Source organism: Neopsephotus bourkii, unplaced genomic scaffold (assembly GCF_033783945.1).
Source record: "Neopsephotus bourkii isolate Nb327-2 ecotype Australia unplaced genomic scaffold, CSIRO-AGI_Nbou_v1 NB_354, whole genome shotgun sequence".
NCBI classification, from domain to species: domain Eukaryota; kingdom Metazoa; phylum Chordata; class Aves; order Psittaciformes; family Psittacidae; genus Neopsephotus; species Neopsephotus bourkii.
The window spans coordinates 847,995-865,000 of NW_026900860.1; the positions used below are offsets into that span (position 1 = coordinate 847,995).

Genomic DNA, 17,006 nt, shown 5'->3' on the forward strand with positions numbered 1-17,006 from the left:
GTACCCAGATCCAGCCTGGAGTAGGGCTGGAATACAGTGCACCGTGTACTGAGCAGCTGGAAAACTGGATGCACAATGCACAGAGCAGGTTTCTGTGACCTCTGATGTGCTTTGCAGTCACCCAGTCCCATGTCTGCCTGCTGCATGCTAACACAGCTGCAATATAGAGGGTTTCCTTTCCCGAGTAACTGGGTATTAGACTGCACGGTGTTTGTAATCCATACTGTTGGACTTGCCCTGTTCTCATGGTCAGCAGGGCTCCACCTGGAAGTGATGCACGGACCTGCAACTAAAATTACAAAACCAGGGTTTATCTGTGCTGCTGGGCTTCTTCCCACTGATCTCTAGCTTTGAATGTGGTATGTCTCCTGAAAATGTTGTTGTTTTACTGATCTTTTCAGGAGGTTTGTAATCGGAGGTAAGAGAGATCTTGGCCTCCAGTGCTGGCTTGCTTTGGCTTCTCACTCTGCTTGCTGAATCAGTGCCTGTTCCGCCTCCTCCCCACCACTGTGCCTCAGTAACGCCACTGTACAGGGGAGCTGCTTCGGTGTCTTGTCACATGTGAGCTTTTGATTAAGGGTAGGTTTTCCTGAGTCTTGTAGCAACTTCAGTACTTGCAAACCAATGTCCGGGTAAGATGCGTGCTCCTCTAGGCGGGCTTTTCAGAGGGGTGCCTTTTTCTGAGGACCGTGGCCAAATCGCATCGGAAAACACCATTACAGTCCCAAAGATACTAAGGCAGTTTCAAGATGTACAAGTAGGGTCCCTTTCTCCTACATGTCACAGATTGGAAGGGCCAAAGGGGCATTTCCTAGTGTTTTGATGGCTCTGTGAAACCTAGATATGCCCAAAATATTGCTGTTGTGCTGCTTTTTCATTCCTGTAGGGGATTAGGAAATTTGAAAGAGCTTCCTTATGGATGCACAGTTAAATGTTGTTTCAAATTATGTGAACTGAGGTAAGGAGGAGGACATAACTGGTCTTTTGAGAGCAGTGATGCAGAGTGTGCCCAAAGCATCCATAAGTGTTTTTGAAGATGAGATTGGAAGCTCCAAGGAAGGACTAACTTCTGAAGCTGTTCCTGTTTCAGTTAGTTTTTATTCATTCTGGCTTGACCATGCAATGAGAACAAGTCTCCTGTTCATTACCCTGAAAGTTGAGTATGTAACTTGCCACAATGCGGTTTCAAACCAGCAGGGCTACAGGACAGTAAATGAGCCCTGTGTGACTGAGCATGGGCTCATGCCTAGTCAGGGCTGGAGACTTCTTTGATAGGAGGCTGTGTGATGGATAAAGTGCTGCTGTTACCTTGCTAAGAATTCACAGTCCTCTTCACAAAGGAGTTTGTGTTTGATGGCCTGTGGAGCAGCATACCTCTGTAAGCTAGAGGATTTGTTCTTGATTCCACTGACGTGTCTCGCCCAGCAATCCTTTGTTAATAGGGAAATTCAGCTGGTTTAAGAGATTTGTGTAGGTAAAACTGAGAAATATTGCTGGATTTGCAAAAGGCGTATGAAGTGGGCTTGGATTTACAAATAGCATATGGTAATGAATATTAATTCATTTTACACCAAAAAAAAGATTGTAAAACTCCACATTGTCTCATGAAACTGGGCCTTTGAGTCTGAAGTCAAAATACTTAAGACAGGCAGTAAATTGGAAGTTTTAACGTGGCAGATGACATGGTTTTTAATAGACAAACTTAACTCAGTCATGTCCTACCAGCTTAGCACTTGATTTGACTCCAGTGATGTTTCTAAGGGTACATTTTGTGTATGGGACTTTGTAGAGAGACACTGATCTAGAACACAGGCACGTTCCCTGCCAAGCAGAGTCTGGTACAGCGTGGGTGAGTGGGTTTGGGTGATAAGGTAAAGCTGGGGAGCCACCAGAGAAAAGAGCCCCTTCAGTGGTGTTTGAGAGGAGCAGAATGGGAATCGGCAAAAAACAGAGGGAAGAATGTACCTGATGCTGCTGGGCCAGGGCAAAAAGAGGACCTTCCTTGGAGCTGCAGGTCCAAGATCAACAGTCCTGTTTGGTTGTTTGGGTTTACAAGGAGGAGACACTGTTTAAGCAAGGAAAAGGCTTCTGAGAGCTTACATTGCAAGAGAACATCTCATGCCGCTGTTTGATTAGAGACATCACATACAGGGGCAACACACAGGTCATTTACATGCTGGGTGGAATGTGAAACTGCGTCCTTGCTGCATTAGCAGTGCTCAGTGTGTCCCTCCCACAGACACCATCTGGAGACCGAGTTCTTCAGGCTTTTCAACTATTTTATATCTAATAATATAGAGGAGTGAAGACAGTTCTAAGATCCCCTGCTTGCTTCAGGCTGTCCTTGGGCCACTTCTCAGGTGTGAATGCTCTTGTGTAAATCTCTCATGCGGACTGGAGCTGATATGGAATTGCCCAGCATCAGAGTGGGATGCCTTTGGTTCACTCACTGGCAGGGCAGCAGCACATGCATGTCCCCATGCCCAGCAGCAGTGCCTCTGGTTCCTGTACAGCAAGAAAGGGCCAGCAAGGCAGAGGTGTCCCCCTTTCAGTGCCCCTCACTATCTCTTACCTGTGCAGCAAGAAATGCTTTGGGATCTGTGCAGCTCCTCCTAGAATAGCTGTAGGAATGATTGAATTGGAAAAATTCCCCTTTTCCATCACCTACAGCGGGTCATGCTGTCTTCCCCTTCCTTTTCATCCTGATTAGGTCGCGAGGAGGCAATCTACTGGATACAACCCCTGGTACCTGTAACTGTACAGGAGTGGCTCCCTGTGTTCCAGGAGGATTGCCACAAGCCTGATTAGAGCACATGGGAGCCCCACGAACCCAGGTTGTGGGCACTATGGAGGAATCTTACCATAAATCTAAGGCATCTAGAAAAGATTTGCAGTGCACACCTTCATATTCTGACCGGGTTCTGCCCGGGGATAGCAAGCAAGTTGGAAGGGGAGAAAATAACATTTTCTGAGCCTGTTCAGGGTGAAGTGTTAGACTGCTTGGGATGCTCAGAGCAAAGAGGAAGGGTCCCAGCACGACTGGTCCCCTGCTGAGGGCAGCGTAATAAGCTATGGCTCAGCTGGACATTGGCACAATTAAACAGCTTCCAGACTGGAATCAGCCTGAAGCCTGGTCAAAGCCAGCCTACAAAAGAAAGGAGCAGGGGCTGGTAGGTTGAGGATGGCGTATGGAAACCAGTCATACACATAATCAAAACTCTTATGTCAACAGCAGCAACAAAAAGCCCCTCAAACACCTTCGTTCCTCTCCCCCCAGCCAAAATGCACCAAAAATCCCTAGGGCCTAATGCTGAGGATCTCAACCTATAAATTCTACGTTTCATTAATTCCAAGGAGAAGAGGAATTTCCCCAGCAGAAGTTCTGTGTATTGGAGGATGCAGTCTTTCTAGTTAAAACATAATCTAGCAAGAACCACAACAGGCAAATAGGGCAGTCAGCCCTGCAGCGGCACAGTGGTGCTCTGACCCCCTTAGCTGTTACAGGGCTGTAGAGTGAGTGCATGCATCAGTTTTTACATCCAGCTGCAAGGTACCTAAACCAGCCTTAATCAGAGGTTTCCCCAGACTCTGCAGGGCAGGTAACTGGATTTGGTCTGCTTTTTAATAAGCTGCATTGTGGCTTTGCATCCCTTTGTGCCTGGGAAGCGCTGTAGGCAGCTGAAAGCATCAGGGTTTATTTAGGGAGCTTCTTCAGAGACAAACACACCACAAAGGAGGCGATTGAAACACACCTCTTTAATTCAGCAGTTACGGATTGGAGGTGCAGGGCAGGAATAAACCTGGCCCAGTTCCCTAAAAGTGGAACAGACTGAGGCTGCAGGGGGTCAGGCATCCCTGGAGCTCAGACAATCCAGATGTCCCCTCTCAAATTTGGTGGGTTGGCTTTACATCCTTCCGAGACTGAATTGCTAATAACATTAATGAGAAGCATCGTAAGTCATCCCCAGAGTACGTCTGCTCGAAACAGTCACCAATGATTCTGACTGGGATTCTCTGTCTTTCTATTTATAGGCTGGCCATGGGCAACTCTGACTGTCCTCGGGTTCCTGTACTGCTACGCTCACGTTGGAATGGAATGGGAGCAAACGTACGCTGTGAGTTAGGACTGACGCAAACCAGGGATTCGTAAGGCAGGTTGATGGCTTCTCTGCACTGCAGAAGGATGTGCCAGGCCAAGCCTTTGGTCAGTGCGTTAAACACAAAGGCTCGTTTAATTGATGCTGGATTGTGAATGCAGGAATTGAACCAGAACCACTGATGGGCTGTGGCCGGGCTGGGGAGGGATTGCGGAGCATTTTGAATGATCTTGGTAAGACAGCATCTTTGTGACTCTGTCCATTGGCAGCAGCAGCTCCCAGTGGGGATTTTATATATTGGTTTTATTTTTGCCAGTCTTTTGCTGCTTATTGTAAGGTGGTGAGGAAAAGCTTTTCCCTACCTTGCAGCATTCGGAAAGCCCAATCTCCCACAGCCTCTGTTCAGGGGCACACAGGGCTGTGCCCTGCACTTACACTACTCCCCAGAGGCCATGATGCTCATCAGTTCTTCTTGATTGCTTTCTGATACCAGCTAGAACATTTGTCATTATCACTGACTGCAGCACTTGAGCCTTAAACTACTTTTGTACCTACTGTAGCAAAGTCTGCTTTTTGTCTTTAATGTCTTCATGTAAAGTGTCACCTTAAAACAACCCCCTTTTTTCAGTAGTCTTAGGAATGGTTTCTTTCAAAAGAGGGGTCTGAAGACCTTTAGAGTTCCTAAAGTTAGGCATTACCCCTAGGCCTGGCAAAAGGCCACCCGTCCTGGAGAGGGCTTCTTCCAAGAGCAACTTCCTGCCCCCAAAGCAGAAGGACTCCTGTCAAAACCTGTGCCATGCTCCCCAACAGCCATTTCAGCCTGTTGGGGGGCACAGTTAAAGTCTTCCTGTCCATCACTGCTGCAGCTTCAGCCAAGTCTGAGATGGCTTATTCCTTCAACAGGGAATCCAGTCCATGAAATGATAGGCTTCAGCTTGGTGCCTGCATTTCTGGTATCTTTGCTGCTTAGAACTATGCAGCCTTCTTTCCCCCCACCCCGCATCATTTATTCCTGGCGAAACAAGGGCAGAGGCTTCAGCCCTCTGCTCATGTGGAGGTGAAGCCCATCTCTTGCTGTTTCAAAGCAGAAGCTCTAGCCCTGTAAGTTTAGGGAAAGATTTTTCACCCCAGAGGATGCCATCATCTCCCCTGGCAGTCATTCCTAGGAGGTACCATGGACTCTTGAAAGTAAGACTTCCCTTGAATGCCTCCTGGCCAGGGACGTGGCCCTCCTGATTGATTTACAATGATTGCAGGGATCCTCTCAGCCACAAAGAAGTAATGTTGCTCTCAGCCTTTGAATGTACTAAAAGGATCAGAGACAGGCCTTGATGTTGGAGTAGAACTGAGCTCAGGGCAAGAAGTTTCTCAAACTTAACTCAAACGTTGTAACTCAGTGGAATTAACATTGGAAAGTCATGAGTCTGCTCTTCAGTCTTATCCATTACTGTCATGACCTGAAACAAGGGGCTCCTCTGAGCAGTTAGATTCCAATTTGTATGCAGGCAAAACTTCCCACTCTGATATGACAATGACCTTGAAGGGCATGCAGAGTATGCTTATTTCTGACCTAAAATCAGTTTCGGGTTGGGTTTTTTTTCATTGCTTTATACAGCTTTAATAATTTTGTATCTTTTTTCTGTTTCTGTAAATAAAGCTGAAACTGAGTTTTGGCTTGAGAACTGCGTCTCAGGAAGCTAGTTCGGTGTAAGACAAAGAGCGGAGCACTGCTATGCCCTGGGAGCCTGCAGGATGGGTGCAATGCAGACTGGTCCCTTCAGTCCCTCTTGAACACTGACTGACACATGCGTTCCCTAATGCTGTGAGTTTAAAGAGCAAATACGCCTTTTGAGATGTATGAGTTAAGATGAGGCAACAGCATGTGAAGCTTCTGAGAAGAGTCAGCGACAGTAATACGCAAGTAAAATGATGCTTCCCTTTAGACTATCCGGTCCAGTCAGAAGTATGAAGTGTGCTTGCACAAATTAAGAAATAGATACGATTTCTTAAGTGGCTCTTTATTTCAGCATTGATTAGAGGGAGCTAGGCTTTGCTCACGGATCTCCTTCACATCTGAGAGCTAAAAGCAGCTTAGGTGGAATTAAGAGCTTACCACAGGTCAGAAGAAAACCAGCTTAACTATGACAACCTGCAGCAATTTGGTTATTTGCCATAGCGATAACACAGGGCCTGGCCTTTCTCTTGCGCATCTGCTTTGTTTCCCCCGTCACCACTGACCCTTGTGCCAGCTGCAGCTCCAGGAGAGGCTTTGCCTTCCTCAAGCGTGCTGGCACCATTTTCCTCAAGGAGCTGTGAAGAGTGAGGAGATTGCTATGCTTGGTCTGTCACAGCATCTCCTGTCTGCACGCTAGAGTCCCCCTCCTTCCCCGAGCAGCGAGCAGCGCTGCCCGCTATTGCTTTGCAGAATAACTCAGCAGGCAGCCACTTGTTAGTCAAGGCATAGTTCTAATCCGGCAGGGACAGCTCAAACACTGCTCTCCACAAAGGCTGGGAAGAACTCTGGGGCTGGAACACCTTTGAGGAACGAGGGGAAATCTGCATTACAATAGCTTGTTTCCTGTAGTACAGGACCTCTGAGAGTGACCCTCTCCCGTGGGCTTCTCTGCTGAAGCCCAGCAGATGCACGTGCTCTGAATTCAACTGAATTCAGCAGTTCCTCCTTTGGTCGCATGTAAAAGGAAGAGAAGAGGAAGACAAAACTGTTGTATGGAGATTTCCACTACCAGAAAATGCAGTCACATCGATTCAGGTCCTGCCAGAGCATCATCAGAGATGAATCCGAACTGCCGCTGGCACCTTATGCCTGAGATACTACGGATGGACCAACTCAGGCCACACGTCCGAATCCCTGCAGGCAAGCCCTGGCAGCTCCGAGTCCGAGAGGCTTTCAGGTATGCCACCAGTACCTAGGAAAAGGGAATGTCTAATGGATCTGACCCATGTACTTTACACTGCACAGGAGAGCGAGCTGAAGAGGGTCAAAGCCTGGCTTTGGGGTAGCCTCAGTGCAGCTCCGTCAGGCTTTAGCCGTGTCAGTCCTCCAGCCACGTGGCACCATTTTCCTCAAGGAACTGTGATTGCTGTGCATGGTCTGTCTGGCCCTGGAAACTGGTGCTCCAGGAGGAAAGAGGCCCTCGGTGCCCAGCACAGGTAATGATGAGAGCTACACAGTGGTGTTAGTCAGGGGCATGAAGCCTAGTTTCAGATAGATGCTCAAAAATCTCCTCCTTCTTTATGCTGGCAGTCAGAAAGGTCTGTGGGAGAGCAGGTTACTAACGTGAGGATTTAACAGGCTAATTTTGACCACAAGTTAGGCTGATCCACCTTTCATCACACTCAGGGCCGCTTACAGGGTAAGTGTAAGTAACCCACAGTACATGCGTCCCAGCTCAATGAAACAGGCTCCCTGTGGCACACACCTCCCCTGCAGCAGTCAGGCTGCAGGTAGTGAAAGTGCCTGACTATCCACAGGGACTTAAACCCTTTCCGTATGGTTGGGTGGCTGAAGTGAATCAGTGCGGGCAAGCCGGTGCGAACATAGCTTGGGTTGTGAGCTGTGCAGGCTGAACTGGATAAGCAGGGCTTTTGTGACAATATTAATTAATCTTTATGGCCCACAGGACTTCCATTCCTGCATCTGCGTTTCCAAACTTAGGTGGCAAAAAATAGAGCAACTGGAACTGACAGCAGAAGACCAGAAGCATCTATGTACGCTGTTGGGAAATGCGTTTAAAAGGCAAGTGACAGGGAAAAGAAGATGCAGCTGGTGGTTTTTCAGCTGGAAGGGTTGAGGTTGCTTTAAGGGCTCAGGGATGTGGGAGGCTTTACCTTACAGTGAGCCAAATTGCTGAGATAAAAATAAGCATTTATGAGACAGTTCTTTAAATGATGTTACTTCTGATTTATAGTTACAGGATTCTTTACTCTCGTGGCAGCAGTTTGGTGCGGAGGTGGTAGCTTATGCTGAAGTTACTGCCTAAGGAAATTTCCCTGGTCACATCTCTGCTCCATGCTACTTCAGCCATCTCTCAGCTGCCGTCCCCCACCTCTTGGCACCCCTGGATCAGGTCCAGCTCTCGTGACAGTGCTGCAGACACGGTAAGGGCCCCATGCTAAAATACCACCCAGCAGCAGCAACACCAGCCTGTCCTGGTGTCCAGCTTGGATGAGCCAGTTGCCATAGACCCATAGGGAATCGTGCTATGAAAGGGCAAAACAAAGGGGAGAAAGAAGCGTGGGGAAATCTTCTGCAGGGCTTGGAGACTCAAGGAGTCTTCTGAGTGCAGCTCCTGCCAGCCTGATAACAAAGGTGAGGCTTTGGGCCCGCTAAGGCAGGTTGTCTTGGTCCTGGTGCTGAGCGCATAGCGGGTCCCAGGTTTAATACTGCACTCAGTGTGCTGCTGCTGCTGAAGAAGAGGCCACAGTCCTCCTTTTTTAGGAGATCCAGACATGGAATAGATAATCCAACAGAGTTTCTTCCTCCCCGAGCTGTGTATTTGAGCTGTGATAATGGGGATGTGGAGGGACGTACCCATATCAGAGAGCACAGCCCCTCTCAGATTGGCACATACAGAGCGCAGTGATGGTCACAGGGGCTGCATGTGCCTTGGCAGGCCTGAACAGCAAAGAGGTGCCTGCGCCTTAATCCTCCTCTGCCCTGAGCCAGTTCAAAGGTAACTCTGCAAGGGAACAAAGCTAAAACCCCCCAAGACCTGTAACAAACACTGTGCAGAACAGCAGCCTCCAAAGCAGGAGGGGGGAGGTTGCTCGCTCCATCCCTACCAGGTGGGAATTTTGGAGGGAAAGGTTGAGAGCTGCCCATGACGGATGAACCTGCCAGAAGGGAAGCCTGTTTCAAGCCCACAGCTGGGAACTGCATTAGGAAGGGGGAACAGGAGTGGAAGAGGAAAGGAAAAAGCCCCAAAGACAAGGCTTGAGCCCATGTGCAGATATGGCTGTGCACGAGTGTCTTTCTGTCTCTTTCTGAACAGATAAGTTAGGAGCTGTGTTACTCGAGTGGCCTCATTGGATGTTTGAGGTTTTAATTCATCCTTTCTTTCACGAACAGGACAGGTTATTCCACACAACCCCCCCAACACTGAGGCGGCAAGGATTTAGAATGAAAGGAGTGGAAATGCAGTGCACTAGGTGTGAAAGGGTTCAGTATGTGAGTATGTGCATTTGCTGATAGTCTTTATATGGTGTCTGCTTGGGGCAGTTAAATTTCTTGCAGCATTGTTATTGGTGAAAGATTGTTGTTTTTTTCAGGTGTCAGTGAGAGAGTTTTTTCTTTTCTGGGTTCTGGTCAGTAAAGGAGGGTTTTTTTGAGGATTTGGTGGAAACTGTGTTTTGGCTGTCTGGACAGGTGAGGAGAGGAAGAGAAGTAGCAGGTTTTAATGTAAAACAGCATTTTTGGAGTCCTGGACATGATGGTACTGGTGTGTTTCAGATGGAGCAAAGACTGGAAGCGTTCAGTCACAGTAGCTCTGGGTGGCCAGAGACCAATTATATGAATTGGCTTTTTGCAAAGCATTCTTATTTCAGTGAAGGAGAGCTCTTAAGTCATTAAATGCTTTCTAGAACTGTACTAAGACACCTTATATAATGCTAATGTGCCAGGTATTTTAAGCATTGATGTTTTAGGGTGAAAAAATACCGGTTAAGAGTAGCGGTGTAAAAGGTGCGACCTGTTCTTCTTGTGCTGTTTTCCTCAGGTTCTGTGGCCTGTGCTGCAGGTAGCGGTATGCACAGCAAGATGCACAGCTCTTTCTGTACTGCAGGACACAAGCACTGAGACACAACCCCGGGAAACCCAGAGCAGAAGGCACAGGTGTGTTGCATCTGGTTCTTGGCTCTTTGCAGAAGGAGTCAACTTGCCAAGACACAGCTTGGTCTGTGCATACAACCAAGTCTTGGAAGCCCTGTTTCTGTGCTCACTGTATCAGTTTGCACATAAGCTGTTTTAAAGAGCTGCTTCTTCCCAAGTTAAAACATGCATGTCCTATTGAAGCTGGCAGTATTTCTGCAGGCAAGCAGCAAGTCTGCATGCTGCTGTCCCAAACACCTGTGCCACATGTTCTGCACAGACAGGATGGGCATGCAAGACAGCAGGAAGCAGTCCAGCAAAGTCCTAGCTTCAAGACCATGTTTATGCCAGTGTAGGTGAACTGGTAAGAACTGTCTGTAAGCTGCCTGGGAGAACCTCACCTGATTCTGTTCTGCTTATGTCTTTTATCCCCGTCCCTTTTTCACTGACCATCTGACTACTACCAAGTGAAGGCTTTCTATTAGGTCTCACTGTGACTAATACCTTGACTAGCTTTTAATCTGGATCACAGAGAGAACAGTACTTAACTACTTAATTTTTGCTTTAATTTAAATTCAAGTATGAAACTGATTCTCCCAAAGCACGTAAAAAGTGTGGGGCTTTCCAGAAAGGTCAAGACGGGATTTGAGTGGAGACCTCAGAGCAGCTTCCAGTGTCTGAAGGGGGCTACAAGGATGCTGGAGAGGGACTCTTCATCAGGGATTGCAGCGATAGGACAAGGGGTGATGGGTTCAGACTGAAACAGGGAAAGTTCAGGTTAGATCTAAGGCAGAAGCTCTTCCCTGTGAGGGTGCTGAGGCGCTGGCACAGGGTGCCCAGAGAAACTGTGGCTGCCCCATCCCTGGCAGTGCTCAGGGCCAGGTTGGACACAGGGGCTTGGAGCAAGCTGCTCCAGTGGAAGGGGTCCCTGCCTGTGGGGAGGGGGTTGGAACTGCATGATCTGAAGGTTCTTTCCAGCCCAGACCTGTCTGTGATTCTATGACCTTCTGTCGTAGAAGCAAATTATACTCTTTACCTAGGAAGATGGATTTACTCCGAGTCAAAGCCCTTTCCCGTGTCTCGAGGATGCTGATGTATCTCTGCAGCCTGAAATCCATGTTTAGTACAGGCCAGCTCTGTGCTCTAATGGTTCATGACTCATTGCAGTGGTTTCCCCCTTCATTTCAAAGGAAACCTTCTTGGAAAAGCAGCTGCAGGGCCAGGCTTATTTCATAGAGATGATGTGAATGTGGCTGAAATCCCAGTGCCGAGGAGCTGCAAGTAAACAGCACAGTTCATTCCCTGTGTCCTGTGCAGGTTTTAGAGAAGGATGGAGACCAGATACGCCTTGGAGCTACCTCCTTGCCACTTGCAGCATGAGGGAAGCCTTAAAAGGGCTTATGCTCACTGTATTTAAAAACAAGGCACGAAGCAGTCCTGCTGTTCTGGGGCTACTGGGAAAACAGCCATGGTATTGCAGAAATAACACCAAAATAATGGGAATACACCAAATACAATTGTCAAAGCATTTTGAGTATGCCTGCATTGCCAGCCATTCATTGGCATCCCAGAAATGGGAGGAAGCAGCCTGCCCTGCTCTGGGCTCTTCCTTCCACCTATTGCAATGTTGTGAGTCGTTCCTGGGGTCTTGGCTCTGCTTTTTGTTCTAGAGACGAGCAGAATGAACCCCCCTGTAAGGCAGAACAACCCCTGGGAGGAGGCAGAACCCAGGGTGCTGATAGGGCACCAGGTAACTCATGTTCTCCTGCAGTTGAGAACCCAAGTGCAGGTGCTGCTCACAGTGGTTTAGATCTGCTGAGTTTTAGCAATTGGGTTTTGAACGTGCTTTGAAGTGCCTGTAGGTCTGACATCCTCCTGCCTGCAGCAGGACCTCCCCAGCTCGGTCAGTGAAGTAATGGTCTTTTTCCTTTAGTCCAGAAAAAGCAGAATTCATGAAGGATTGTGAAAGTTCATATTCAAGCTGGAAGTTTTCCGGAGGCTTCCGAACGTGGGTCAAGATGTCCTTGGTGAAAACAAAAGAAGAAGATGGCAGTGAGACTGTCGAATTCAAACAAGAGGTAAGAAACCGAACCCAACCAACCACCAAGGGGTTTGGGGACACCTTAGTTTGCTATGAACTAGTGACTGCAACAATTCCAATGCTAACTGGCCACCTGAACCAGTTCTTGCTGCACACACAATATGAGTTGGAACAGGGGTGGGTTGGCTGGTTGAGTGAAGCATCAGGAGCTTGGGTTTTGTTTCACTGCATCCATTGCACCTTACACCAGGGAGCAGGGTTGGCTGTACAGTTACTTGCATTCTTAACATGGAGAGGTTCTGTAAAAGCCTCAATGTCTTGGTGTGGCTTTGTGAAACACCTCAGGAAAACACCTCCTAACGGGGAGGCCAGAAAATGCAGGCCTTGAATGTGGTGTTATAGGGGATGCCTGTAGTCTGAGGTAAGGGCTTGAAGAGGCCAATGGAGAAGTATTGACACGGCATCCTTTAGATCAAGGTGGGGAACAACTGCTAAAGGAACTGCCTAAATAACAGCAATTGTTTATCACAAGGGCAGATGTGAGGATGAAGAGGTAAATATAAGCCTTGTATCTTTTGTAGCATTCTTGTGTCTGCTTGTTGTTTGGGTTTGGGATTTTTAAGCGTTGAGTATGCTTAGAAGCATGGTGGAACTCGAACTGCTTGCATCATTTAGAACTAGAAAACATGCAGGTGGGAGATATGAACTTAGCTGGAGGTGAAGTGACTTGGACTTTCATTCCTGTTCTTTCCACAGTAATGGACAGGAAAAGAGTTGAGGTTTTGGTTTTTTACCTTGCTCTCGGTGTTGGTTGGAGGGGAGGCATCCTCAGGGGTGAGAAATGAGACTCTGAGGAGCAGAGCTTTGCAGAGAGTGTATCTTTCAGAGACTACACTTTATCTCAGTCCACGGTGCGCTTGGAAGGAGCACTTTGTGGAGATCAAAGTGAAGCAGAAGAAATCTTCACTTCTCACTGGTAGGGAATTATGTGACAAAGCCTTAAGGGGAGAGCAGTGCCCAATTGAACATGGGTCAAAGTGGAAACAAACTGAGTCAAACTCAGAAAAAGCTGAGCTTTTGGGGACCACAGACACCCATTTAGTCCAGCAGTTACAGGCTCTGAGCAGTAGGTGAATGCTGCGTTGGTTTTGGGTGGGTTTTTGGTTTGGTTTGTGGGTTGGTTGCTTTGGTTTTTAATAAAACCTAGGAAATAGGAATCAGATGCCTGTTAATAATATGGTAGAAGCTGAAAGAGCTCAGGTATAAATTGCACTTTGCTTTGTTTGAGTCTGCTCAAATTGTGTAAGTCCATTAACCTCTCCCATCTAAAGCTGGGAGATGCCATACCAGGAAGATGGGTACAGATACTAGGTCACATAGCACAGTCGGTCAGTCTGCTGACCAGCCCAGGAGTCACCAGTTGGTGTTTCCTTCCTTTCCCATTGCCTTCAGTTAGCTTTGTGTACTCCTTGTTTCCTGGTGTGCAGTTTTCTCGGCTGAGTGTAGTTGGGGTGCTGGTCCACTGTAGGAAATAGAGGAGGTGTAGAAATACAGGGTAGAGCTGCAGCCAAAGGGGCTGGACCAGTAAGCAGAAGGTGGTAAAGCTCCCATGTACTCTGAGAGTTACAGTGCTGAGAAACAGGAAACAAGTATGACCAAGAGCTGGAAGAAACATCCCTTCCCATAGTTTGAGAGCTGCTGTTCCAGGTAGAGGAAGGCTAAACTGGAAGAGCCTGAGCAGTCTGCTCTTCTCACCTTCTTCTGTTGCACAGCAAACTCATCGCACCACTGCAGCAGATAACCTGCACCTTTGTTTCCTCTTTTCCCCTCTCCCCAGACCAGCGTGGTGAACTACATCGACCAGAGAACTAAACCCAGAAGCGACCAGCTGTTTTTTGTGGTATTCGAATGGAAAGATCCGTTCATACAGACTGTGCAAGACGTGAGTAACATGCTAAGTCCCTTCTTGAACCTCTGTCTGAGTGTCCATGCTCATGGTTTATGCATACACAGGCCTCTGGTACCTTATTCAGAGGAAGAGTGAGAGGTTACTGCTGGAATGTCAGTTGAGACTCTTTCTTATATCCAGTAATGCATGTTCTGCAGAAGTCAGGAGCATCTGATGCCTTTCCTTGGCTTGGGAACACTCAGGGTTCTGTTTGCAGCTAAGAAAAAAGCATGCCTCTGTCTTACAGCAAAGGCTAGCTTCAGGTCAGGCCTGAACACTTTTGCTTGAAGAAGTGTGCTTGGATCAACTGATTTAATGACTTTTATCAGTTGTCAAGCAAGAAACCTCGGCTTGCATCAGAACAATAGCAACAGCCTGGTCTAGCTTTTATTTGTCACTAGAATTTGGAACTGCATTGAAATGCAGCAGTGCATTCCAGAATCGAGCTGAGTGTGTGCGGGGAGGCCCTGGAGCAAAACAAAGGGGGAAAGAAGTGTGGGGAAAACCTTCTGCAGGGCTCGGAGACTCAAGGAGTCTTCTGAGTGCACCTCCTGCCAGCCTGATAACAAAGGTGAGGCTTTGGGCCAGCTAAGGCAGGTTGTCTTGGTCCTGGTGCTGAGCGCATAGCGGCCCTCAGGTTTAATACTGCACTCAGTGTGCTGCCGCTGCTGAAGAAGAGGCCACAGTCCTCCTTTTTTAGGAGATCCAGACATGGAATAGATAATCCAACAGAGTTTCTTCCTCCCCGAGCTGTGTATTTGAGCTGTGATAATGGGGATGTGGAGGGACGTACCCATATCAGAGAGCACAGCCCCTCTCAGATTGGCACATACAGAGCGCAGTGATGGTCACAGGGGCTGCATGTGCCTTGGCAGGCCTGAACAGCAAAGAGGTGCCTGCGCCTTAATCCTCCTCTGCCCTGAGCCAGTTCAAAGGTAACTCTGCAAGGGAACAAAGCTAAAACCCCCAAGACCTGTAACAAACACTGTGCAGAACAGCAGCCTCCAAAGCAGGAGGGGGGAGGTTGCTCGCTCCATCCCTACCAGGTGGGAATTTTGGAGGGAAAGGTTGAGAGCTGCCCATGACGGATGAACCTGCCAGAAGTGAAGCCTGTTTCAAGCCTACACCTGGGAACTGCATTAGGAAGGGGGAACAGGAGTGGAAGAGGAAAGGAAAAAGCCCCAAAGACAAGGCTTGAGCCCATGTGCAGATATGGCTGTGCACGAGTGTCTTTCTGTCTCTTTCTGAACAGATAAGTTAGGAGCTGTGTTACTCGAGTGGCTTCATTGGATGTTTGAGGTTTTAATTCATCCTTTCTTTCACGAACAGGACAGGTTATTCCACACAACCCCCCCACACTGAGGCGGCAAGGATTTAGAATGAAAGGAGTGGAAATGCAGTGCACTAGGTGTGAAAGGGTTAAGTATGTGAGGTGACATTTCTGGGAAGATCATCATCCATCAGTGAAATCTGTTAGTGAAAGATTGGGGTCTTTCATGTAGCCGGTGTCTTGTGGGAGAAAGTGAGGTTTGTGAGGTTTTCCTGTCTGGACAAAATCGAGTCCCATCCATCCATCCATCCATCTTCCACTGAGGAAGCATCCTCAGGGGTGAGAAATGAGAATCTGAGGAGCAGGCGTTTCCAGAGAGTGTATCTTTCAGAGACTACACTGTAATAACTTCATTGGACGTTTGAGGATTTAATTCATCCTTTCTTTCAAGAACAGGATCAAAACACAACAGCAAGCTGGCAGGCAGTTGGAATGAAATGAGTGGGAATGCAGGCCAGTAGGTGTGAAAGGGTTAAGTATATGGGTATGTGCACTTGCTGATAGTATTTGTTTCCTGTTTGTTTGAAATTTCTGGGAAGATCGTCATCAGTGAAAGATTGTGTTTCTTTATGTAGGTTGTGGCAATTCATAAGACAACACTGAGGTGGCAATGATGAAAAAAGGAGTGGAAATGCAGGCCAGCAGGTGTGAAAGGGTTAAGTGGACGAGTAATGGTAGTAGTAGTAATCAGTGAAAGTGTGTGTGAAGATCGTGAGGAGCATGAGTGAAATGTTCTGGTCATTTTCCAAGCTTGTGGCAGAAATTTTTCTGGTCAGGTCAGACCCCATCCATCCATCCATCCATTCCATCCATCCATCCATCCATCCATCCATCCATCCATCCATCCATCCATCCATCCATCCATCCATCCATCCATCCATCCATCCATCCATCCATCCATCCATCCATCCATCCATCCATCCATCCATCCATCCATCCATCCATCCATCCATCCATCCATCCATCCATCCATCCATCCATCCATCCATCCATCCATCCATCCATCCATCCATCCATCCATCCATCCATCCATCCATCCATCCATCCATCCATCCATCCATCCATCCATCCATCCATCCATCCATCCATCCATCCATCCATCCATCCATCCATCCATCCATCCATCCATCCATCCATCCATCCATCCATCCATCCATCCATCCATCCATCCATCCATCCATCCATCCATCCATCCATCCATCCATCCATCCATCCATCCATCCATCCATCCATCCATCCATCCATCCATCCATCCATCCATCCATCCATCCATCCATCCATCCATCCATCCATCCATCCATCCATCCATCCATCCATCCATCCATCCATCCATCCATCCATCCATCCATCCATCCATCCATCCATCCATCCATCCATCCATCCATCCATCCATCCATCCATCCATCCATCCATCCATCCATCCATCCATCCATCCATCCATCCATCCATCCATCCATCCATCCATCCATCCATCCATCCATCCATCCATCCATCCATCCATCCATCCATCCATCCATCCATCCATCCATCCATCCATCCATCCATCCATCCATCCATCCATCCATCCATCCATCCATCCATCCATCCATCCATCCATCCATCCATCCATCCATCCATCCATCCATCCATCCATCCATCCATCCATCCATCCATCCATCCATCCATCCATCCATCCATCCATCCATCCATCCATCCATCCATCCATCCATCCATCCATCCATCCATCCATCCATCCATCCATCCATCCATCCATCCATCCATCC

The 17,006-nt window shown here is 47.9% G+C and overlaps 1 protein-coding gene across 1 annotated transcript; it reads left to right on the forward strand.

The window, feature by feature from the left end:
* The first annotated feature begins 11,785 nt into the window (after nt 1-11,785).
* On the forward strand, nt 11,786-14,126 carry LOC133209600 (proton-activated chloride channel-like). Its single transcript, XM_061348294.1, has 2 exons — nt 11,786-12,002; nt 13,803-14,126. Exons 1-2 carry the CDS (start codon nt 11,877-11,879, stop codon nt 14,007-14,009), a joined length of 333 nt encoding a protein of 110 aa, XP_061204278.1. The 5' UTR covers nt 11,786-11,876; the 3' UTR covers nt 14,010-14,126.
* Nucleotides 14,127-17,006: the final 2,880 nt, after the last annotated feature.